General features: G+C 46.4%; 1 protein-coding gene across 2 annotated transcripts in view; it reads right to left on the bottom strand.

The window, feature by feature from the left end:
* Positions 1-9,119, bottom strand: part of MARK4 (microtubule affinity regulating kinase 4) — a 23,687-nt gene that overhangs the window by 3,666 nt on the left and 10,902 nt on the right. The window contains exons 11-16 of one of the 2 annotated variants that reach the window (XM_069089032.1): positions 8,732-8,841; positions 8,265-8,424; positions 2,643-2,860; positions 2,025-2,128; positions 857-1,129; positions 602-681 (exon numbers count right to left, since the gene is read on the bottom strand). In XM_069089032.1, the coding sequence (XP_068945133.1) occupies positions 602-681; positions 857-1,129; positions 2,025-2,128; positions 2,643-2,860; positions 8,265-8,424; positions 8,732-8,841 (945 nt within the window). The remainder of the gene's footprint in view (positions 1-601; positions 682-856; positions 1,130-2,024; positions 2,129-2,642; positions 2,861-8,264; positions 8,425-8,731; positions 8,842-9,119) is intronic. The other variant, XM_069089031.1, reaches the window with a different exon arrangement.

Here is a 9,119-nt window from a genome sequence, read left to right as displayed (position 1 = left end):
ACAGAGACAGAGACAGAGAGAGATCCTGAGAGAACAAGTGGGGAGGGCAGCCAGAGAGAGAGACAGAGACAGAGAGAGAGAGAGATCCTGAGAGAACAAGGGGGGAGGGGAGGCAGAGAGAGACAGGGAGAGAGAGAGACAGAGAGGTAGAGAGACAGAGACAGAGAGACAGAGAGACAGAGAGAGACAGAGAAAAAAGAGAAGAGGAGAGGAGGGGAGAGGAGGGGAGAGGAGAAACACAGAGACCCACAGGAGACAGAAGAAAGAGAAAGCAAAGATCTCCAGATGCATCTGTGTGCAGACACACATGCACACATGTGTGCACAATGCATGCGTAGACATCCACACACGTGTGTGTACACATGTATGTTCACACTGCAGACACATACACACGTGCACACACAGAGACACACACATGCACACACTCTCCAGTAGCCAGAGATGGACAGGTAGCGAGCAGACAGAGAGGGGCCAGGCCAAGCCACTGAGGCAGGCAGGCTGCAGACATAGGCAAGCTGGAAGGCAGAGGGAGCCAGGCTGGGCAGGCAGGTGGGCAGGGGCACAGAGACAGTAAAAGAGAAGGGGGCAGCCCCCGACTTACTGATCTTGGATCCCTGGGGCAGAGACGCCCCAGACACACAGCGGTTAGAGTTCTGCCGTTTAGAGGGGTCGAGAGTGACCCTGCAGCGGGACCAGCAAGTAGCAAATGGAGAGAAGAGAAAAGAAGGGGAAGGAGAAATAGTTGTTTTGGGTAGAGAAAGAGGAAAGAGGAGAGGCCGAGGTTAGCAGCCCAGGCTCGGGATCTCGGCCCGGCCCCCCAGCCCCCAACAAACCCTCCCCGGCCCAGTGGCCATACCTGCGGGTCAGTTTGGAGGTGAGCTTGCTGAAGAGGTTGGCGGTGGGTCGAGGTCGCCCAGTGGGCAGAGGCGTGGCCTCATGGGCCAGGGTTGGTGAGGCAGGTGGCCCATTCTGGACTCCACTTCCCCCCCCTGCCCGCCGGTCCCGCACCTGCCCACCATGGAAGGTACTGCGGATGGTGGAGCCCCGGGCCAGGCGGCTTCTCTCACCCCCTGGGGGTGCCAAGCTGTGGCTCGAGGGGGAAGCTGGGGGAACTCGAGGAGGGCCCGAGCTGGAGGAAACAGAGATGGCCATCAGGGCGCTGCATCAAACCCTCCCCAGAACTGATGGGGTCCTTGGAAGGTCAGTGTTACCCTGAAGGGCTGGATGGGATGGGCCTGGGCCTTCTGGGGCTGAAAGCTACTGGCACTGGGACCTCTGGGAAATAAGGACTGGGGCCCCCTAAGCTCTTATCTTCCCCATCTGCAAAATGGAGTGTGTGTGTATATGTGTGTATATATGTGTATGTGTGTGTATGTGTGTATATGTGTGTATATATGTGTATGTGTGTATATGTGGATGTGTGTGTGTGGATGTGTGTGTGTGTATGTTGGAGGGTAGGTGCTGGACTTAACATTCTTTAAGGCCCCTCCCAGCCCTGGTATCATCACTGCTAAGTGTCCTCCCAGCTCTGACATTCCCTGTTCTAAGGGCCCTCCCAACTAGGACATTCTCTGCTCTAAGACCCTTCCCACCTGTGATATTTTCTGTTCTAAGATCTCTCCAAGTTCAGACATTCCCAGTTCTAAGGTCCCTCCCAGTTCTCATAGTTTCAGTTTTAACATCTTTCACAGTTCTGACATTCCCTATTTCAAGGGCCCTCACAGCTCTAACATCTCATGTTCTAAGTCCCCCTCCCATCTCTGACCTTCCCTGTTCTAAGACCCCTCCCAGCCCCGACATTCCCTGTTCTAAGGCCCTCCCGGGATGGCTGACATTCTCCCATTCATTTGCTGCAGATAGAGCTAGGGCAGAGATGACCCCCCCAGCAGAAGCTCCTGGTGGCAGAGGATTATTGGAATGGCTGAAAGGTGTCCTTGGGATGCCCTGGTGCCATTGCTGGGCACAGTCCCAGTAAGCGGTCCAGCTTTGGCCTGGGCCGTCCCCCAGTGCCCCGGTCCTTGTACCTGTTCTCCTTCCCATTGGGCAACAGGGAAGGCCGCTCACTCCCAGGACGCTCTGTACACACGTATGTGTTCCGGCGTGTCATCACACTCGGGGGGAGGTTATTCTGGTGAAGAGAAGGAGTGAGACAGGAGGGGAAGGACTTCCGGCCACGGTCCTCTCACCCAGCCACCTTCTAACATCCTAGAAAGAGCAGTCAGTTCTGACTTCTGACTCGGTTACTCAATTGCTTATGTGACCCTGGGCAAGTCATTTAACTTCTCTCAGCCTGAGTTTCATCATTGGTGACATAGAGGGCTGGACAAGACTTATCCTTCTTTAGGCTCAGAGAGAGAAAGTCACTTGCTCACAGTCATACAAGCTAGGAAGCAATGTAAAAAGTGGTTTATCTTCATGACTCACTTGACTCTCAGAGTGAGGTAGGTCCTATGAGTTAGTATCAGCCCCATTTTACAGACAGGAAAAACTGAGGCTCCGAAAGGCAAAGAAGCTTGTTGGCTAAAGGTTAAGTTCCAGAGCCAGAATTCTACTTTCCAGTCTGGTGCTGAGGGGAGAGACAGAGACACATGGGAAAGATTGGCCCTGACCTTTGCCCTGAGCATCCCCTGGCCTCCACTCACGGGTGTTCCCGAACCGTCTTTGCGCCGCTCTGGGATCTCCGCCTTGTTAGGATTGTGGGCACTGCTGACCATGGGGCTGGCTGGCGGCAGGCCTCGACTCCCACCCCCAGCAGTGCTGCAGCTGGTCTTGCGGCTTGGTAGCCGCTCTTCCTTCAGCTCTGTCTCTCCCGTACTCGTGGGGCTACGTTTGGGGTGCAGGGGCGCTGGAGAGGGACCACCTGGGGAAGAAGGGGAGAAACAATGAGCCTCCAACCCGAGCTCTTCAGAATTCCAGCCTGGGGAGCCTGAGCGTTAAAGGACACACTAGAAAAATCTGAGAAGTGAGCCAGATGAAGTACCTGTCATCATTATGGCTACAGGGAGAATTCCTTTTTTTCCTTTTTTAATCAGACCTTATTTCCAGATCCTCATTCTCTCCCTCCCTTCCCAGCTGAGAAAGTGAGAAAAACAAGTGCCAGTTACAAACGTGTAGAGTCAAGTAAAACAGATTCCCACATTGGCCACGTCCCAAAAAACATGTCTCAATCTGCAGCCGGCATCCATCACTTTTCCATCTAGTGGGGGAAGCATGTTTATCTTTAGTCCTCCAGATTGGTGGGTCATGGTGTTGATCAGAGTTCTTAAGTCTTTTAAAGTGTGTTTGCTTCCATAATATAGCTGTTATTTTTCTCCTGCTTCTACTCACTTTATTTTGCATCAGTTCATAAAATTCTTCACGGGTTTTTCTGAAACCACCTCCTTTATTATTTCTTACATCACAGTACTATTCCATCACATTCATATACCATCACTGTCATTCTCCTATGGAAGGGCTTCCCCTCAGTTTCCAATTCTTTGCTACCACCAAAAAAAAAAAAGAGCCGCTATGCTCAGGTTTGTGCAAAGAGACTCTTCTGCCTTTTTTAAAAATCTCTTTGGGATACACATCTAGTGATAGTGTCACTGGGACAAAGGGTAAGTACAGTTTGGGCCTTTCACCTTTATGGCATCTTTTAAATATGTCCCCTTATCTCTTCTGACACTGACCCTCACCTGGTGCAGACCCTCGTCCCGTCACACATAGACACCTGCAATAACCCGCAGGTGGGTCTGCCTGCCTCATATCTCTCCCCACTCCTGACCATCCTCCATTCAGTCACTCAAATGATTTTCCTAAAACATAGGTCTGATCATGTTACTCTCCTCCACCTGCCCTCCCCCCGACTCAGTAAGCTCCATTGGCTCCCTAATGCCTCCAGGACCAAATACAAAATGCTCTATTTGGCATTCAAGGCCCTTCTTAATCTAGTGTCCCCTCCCCCCACCTTTCCATGCTTCTTACATCTTCTTACATCTTTCTGCCACACACTCTTCAATCCAGTTACACCAGCCTCCTGACTCTTCCACAAACAAGACACTCATCTCCCAACACTGGCCATTTTCTTTTTGTTGGTTTGTTTTTGGTCTTTTTGGAGGGGGGAAAGCAGGGCAGTTGGGGTTAAGTGACTTGCCCAAGGTCACACAGCTAGTAAGTATCAAGTGTCTGAGGTCGGATTTGAACTCAGGTCCTCCTGACTCCGGGCTGTGCTCTATTCACTGAGCCACCCAGCCGCTTCCAACACTAGTCATTTTCCCTGGTTTCTCCCATGCCTGAAACCCTCTCCCTCTACATCTCTACCTCCAGGCTTCCTTCAAGTTCCAACTAAAATCCCACCTGCCACCGGAAGGCTTTCCTAACTCTTTCTTCCCTTGGTTATTTCATATTTATCTTGTTCCCAGCTTGTTTATACATAATTGTTTGCCTGTTGTCTTCCTCATTCGATTGTGAGCTCCTTGAGGGTAGGGACTGTCCTTTAACTCTCTTGTATCCCCAGCATTTAGCACAGTGGCCTGGCACATAGTAGGTGTTTTAATAAATGTTTATTAACTGACTCAGCATAGTTCCAGATTGCTTTCCAGAATGTCTGGACCAGTACACAACTCCATCAACAATGCATTAATGTGCCTATTTTCTGATAGCTCCTTCAGAATTTATCATTTTCCTTTTTTGTTGACTTTGCCAATCCGATGAGTACACGGTAAAACCTCAGAGTTACTTAATTTGCATATTTCTAATTATCAGAGATTTAGAGCATTTTTTCATATGGTTACTGATAGCTTGGACTTCTTTCTCTGAAAACTGTCTATTCTTATCCTTTGACCACTTATCAATCAGGGAATGGCTCTTATTCTTTTAAATTTGAATCAGTTCTCTGTATATCTTAAAAATGAATATCAGAGAAACTTCTGGCAAAGATTTTCTTCCTATTTACTGTCTTCTTTTCCAATTTTAGCTTCATTAGTTTTATGTGTGCAAAAACTTTTAAATTTTATGTAATCAATATGTCCATTTAGCCTCCAATAACTTCTCTATCTCTTGTTTGCTCATGGACTCTTTCCCTATCCATAGATCTGACAGGTAATTTCTTCTAAGCTTCACTAATTTGCTTATTATGTCACTCTTTATGTCTAAATCACTCATTCATACGTCGCTTATCTTGGGATACTATGCAAGATGCTGGTCTATATCTTGTTTCTGCCAATCTACTTTCTAATTTTTCCCAAGAGATTTTGCCAAATAGTGAGTCCTTGCCCCAATAGCTATGATCTATGGGTGTATCAGACAGTAAGTTACTGTGTTCATTGCCTCTGTACATTGCAGATCTAATCTGTTCCACTGGTCAACTTCTCTTTTTCTTATTCATGAACAAATTGTTTTGACAATTATGGCTTTATAGTATAGTTTAAAATCTGACACTGTTAAGACTAGGGGAATAATTCTTAGCCAAACATGGGACATTAGTGATGATTAAGACAGATAATTGTGATTATGTGAAATTAAAAAGGTTTTGCAGAGTAGCTAGGTGGTGCAGTGGATAGAACTCTATTCCTGGAGTCAGGAAGATCCAATTTCAAATCTAGCCTTAGACACTAGCTGTATGACCCTGGGCAAGTCACTTACCCCTGTTTGCCTCAGTTTCCTCATCTGCAAAATGAGCTGGAGAAGGAAATGCAAACCACTCCAATATTTTTGCCAAGAAAACCCTAGAGGGTTCATAAAGAGCCCGACACAAACAAAACAACTCAACGACAACAAGGTTTTGCAAGTAAAAAAATGCAACTAGAATATGAAGAAAAGCTGTCAACTGGGGAAAAGCCTGATTAGGATCAGATAGCCAAGATCTCTATGTAACTAAAACAAATCTAAAAGGCCCAAACCCATTGCTAAGTGATCAAATGATATGGACAGTTTTAAAAATAATAATAATAATAATAGCTAACATTTATATAGCACTTGCTATGGGCTAGGCACTGTGCTCAATCCTTTGTTCTTTAAGAGGAACTGAACATCAGGAAGGTGAAGTCACAACTTGCAAGTGAATTGGACTGAAGTGAAGGAGGACAAAGAATGTCCCAAATCACTATCAACAAAAGAAGAGACTTTTTGTGGTGGTCAAGAGTTGGAAATTGAGGGGATGCCCATCAATTGGGGAATGGCTGAACAAGTTGTTGTATATTAATATAATGGAATACTATTGTGCTATAAGAAATGATGAGCAGGCAGACTTCAGAAAAACCTGGAAAGACTTATATGAACTGATGCTGAGTGAAGTGAGCAGAACCAGGACAATATTATACACAGTAACAGTCATATTGTTTGATGACTAACTTTGATAGACTTAGCTCTTTTCAGCAATACAAGGATCGAAGACAATTCCAAAAGACTCATGATGGAAAATGCTGTCCATACCCAGACTCCATACTATAGAGTCTGAATGAAAATTGAAACATACTATTTGCTCTCTCTCTTTTTTTTGTTTGTTTCATCTTTCTCATAGTTCTCTTTTTTATAACATGGCTAATGTGAAAATAAGTTTAATATGAATGTATATGTAAAACCTATATCAGATTGCATGCCATCTTGGGGAGGGGGAGAAAACTTAGAACTCAAAATTTTATAGAAGTGAATATTGAAAACTAAAAATTAATTAATTAATTTTAAAAAAGAAGCGAATATCAAAACAACTTTGAGGTTGCAACACACTATAACAAACTGGCAAAGATGATAAAAGACGGGAAAGGCCAATGATGGAGTGGCTGTGCAAAAGCAGGCCCATCACTGCAATACAGGTGTAGCTGTGAATTGGTCTCCTCTTTCTGGTAAACAATTTGCAACTATGCTAAGAAAGTGACTAAAATGTCCATTCCTTTTAACCTAGAGACACCACTGCTAGTCATTCACCCCAAGGGGCATCCATGACCAAAAGGAAAGACCCCATATACATCAAAATATTGATAGTGGCACTTTTTGTGGTGGCAAAGAACTAGAAACAAAGTAAGATGCCCACTGACCGGGGAACAGCTAAACAGACCAACGCATGTGAGTCTGCTGTAAAGAATGATCAATGGGACGAATCTAGAGAAACCTGGAAAGACTTAAATAAACTGATGCAGAGTAGCCAGGGCCAGGAAAACAACACAGGATAATACTACCGCAATATAAATGAAAAGGACAGTGAAAAAACAAACCCGCAAAATCTAAACTGAACGCTGTGTAATTATAACTGTAATGATCAACTCAGAGAAGAAAGAAGCTATACCTTCCTTCTTTGTAGAGGTGGGGGGCTATGGGTGCAGAACATTGCATATACTGTTGGGTTCAGTTGGTATGCTGGTTAGTTTTGCCTTGGTGCCTTTTTTCTCTCTTGCTTTTTTATTCTCTGTTATAGGGGACATATAGGGAAATGAGGGTGATTTAAAAATAAAAGATATCAATACTTTTCTTAATTAAAAAAAAGAATAATAGGCTGGAAGGTGTAATGGGAATGGGAATTTGAAGACTTTCCAAGCTTTGAAAATATATTCTTCTCCCTAATAGGCTGAATGTAATCATATGGAGCCTGTGGTAGGAGGAGATGAAGGGTGGAGCAGAGCCCACAGAAAGCTGAGAGTCAAAGCAAGCTAAACAGTTGGGAGAAGATTCTTCCAGGAGAGACAGATAGGCTTATGAGTAAATATTGGTCTTATGTTGGTTTGTGGGAAAGCTAAAGTATGGTGTAGCTCTCTGTGCTGTTGTAGCTTATTAACATCTTTGCTACTATGGTAGAATCAGCTTACTGGTTTTGGGATTCAGTTTTCTGGTGTCTAAATAAATGTTTTGCTTCTGTCTTCTATATGGAGAGTCTGTTATATTTTTCAAACAAGCACTATGCAGCTATATTTATCATGACTGTGGGCACTGTGAATATTGCATTGGTGCTACATTTAGCAGGGAGGATGGGATCGCAAAATATTGGACCTCTATTTGGAGGCAGAAGGGATTTAGAAGAAATGACTATCCCAGAATGGGAAGATTTACCTTATTCCTCCCTAGCAAGGGAGCAGTCTAAAGTTCTTTTTCTAGAGGGGAAAACTGAGGCCCAAGGAGGAGAAGGGAATTCCCTAGGGTCAACCAGCTACTTGTGGGCAGAACCAGAACTTAGGGCTTGGTGATGCTGGGCCCCAGGCTGCTGCCATTCCTGCCTCATGGCCCAGGATGGGAAGGGTTGGGACAGGGGTGGCCCCCTGAGAGGTTCAGGAGTAGAGTAGGGGAAGGTTACTCACAGAAGTCGCTATGCCGGCGCTGCCGGTGATAGGTTGACGAAGAACTCCTCTGGCCTTTGTTCTGGCTGGAGCTGGAGCTTTTGCTGGGGCCATTGGCTGCCTCACTGGGTGCTCGAACTCGAGCCAGAGCCAGCCCAGGGGTGCCCCTGTCCCCACCCTCCTGGGGGGCAAGGAAAAGAGCCTCAGTCAAATGCCACCTCCTACTTACATTGGGAGCCTCAGCCTAACGCTGCCAGCCCTAATGGACCAGAATCTCCTCTCTCCTGTGAGTCACTGGATCCCCAGAATTTAAATAGTGCCTGGCATAGAGTAGGTGCTTAATATATGCTGATAAATCAAAATGAATTGACTCTTAGTCCCCCTCCCCTCCCCGGAGAACCCCTCTCCCCTAAATAATCTGTTCCACCTCCTTGGCATTCCCGCCCCACCCCTGGGCTATCAGCTGGGAGCCCTTGGATCCCACAGACCTCACTCTTCCTGCCCAGCAGGAGGTAGGTGGCTGTGACCTCATTGTACTTCTGGCTTGTCAAGGCCTCTTTGATCTCTTCCCGGGTATAGCCCATGCTCACCATGACCTCTGGAGAAAGGGGGAGAAGGAGTCAACGTAGCTCTTCAGACCTTCAGCTCCCAAGTGCCGACCTCAAGTCCCCAGAGTGTCCAAAGAACCCGGAGAGGCCCATCTGCTGTAGTCTGATGCCTCCCCACAACTTTCTGTGGGATCTCCAAAGAATCTTTTCCTTTCTCTCTGATGTTCCTCTTCTAAGGCCCCTCCCAACTCTGACACTCCCTGTTCTAAGGCCCCTCCCAGCTCTGACATTCCCTGTTCTAAGGTCCCTCCCAGCTCTAACATCCCCT

The sequence above is a fragment of the Petaurus breviceps genome, unplaced genomic scaffold (genome assembly GCF_028583685.1).
Source record: "Petaurus breviceps papuanus isolate PSGF00001 unplaced genomic scaffold, PetGlider_PUasm1.0 185, whole genome shotgun sequence".
In the NCBI taxonomy this organism is placed as follows: domain Eukaryota; kingdom Metazoa; phylum Chordata; class Mammalia; order Diprotodontia; family Petauridae; genus Petaurus; species Petaurus breviceps.
Note: the sequence above shows the minus strand (reverse complement) of the source record. Positions and strands in the feature narration are given on the sequence as shown.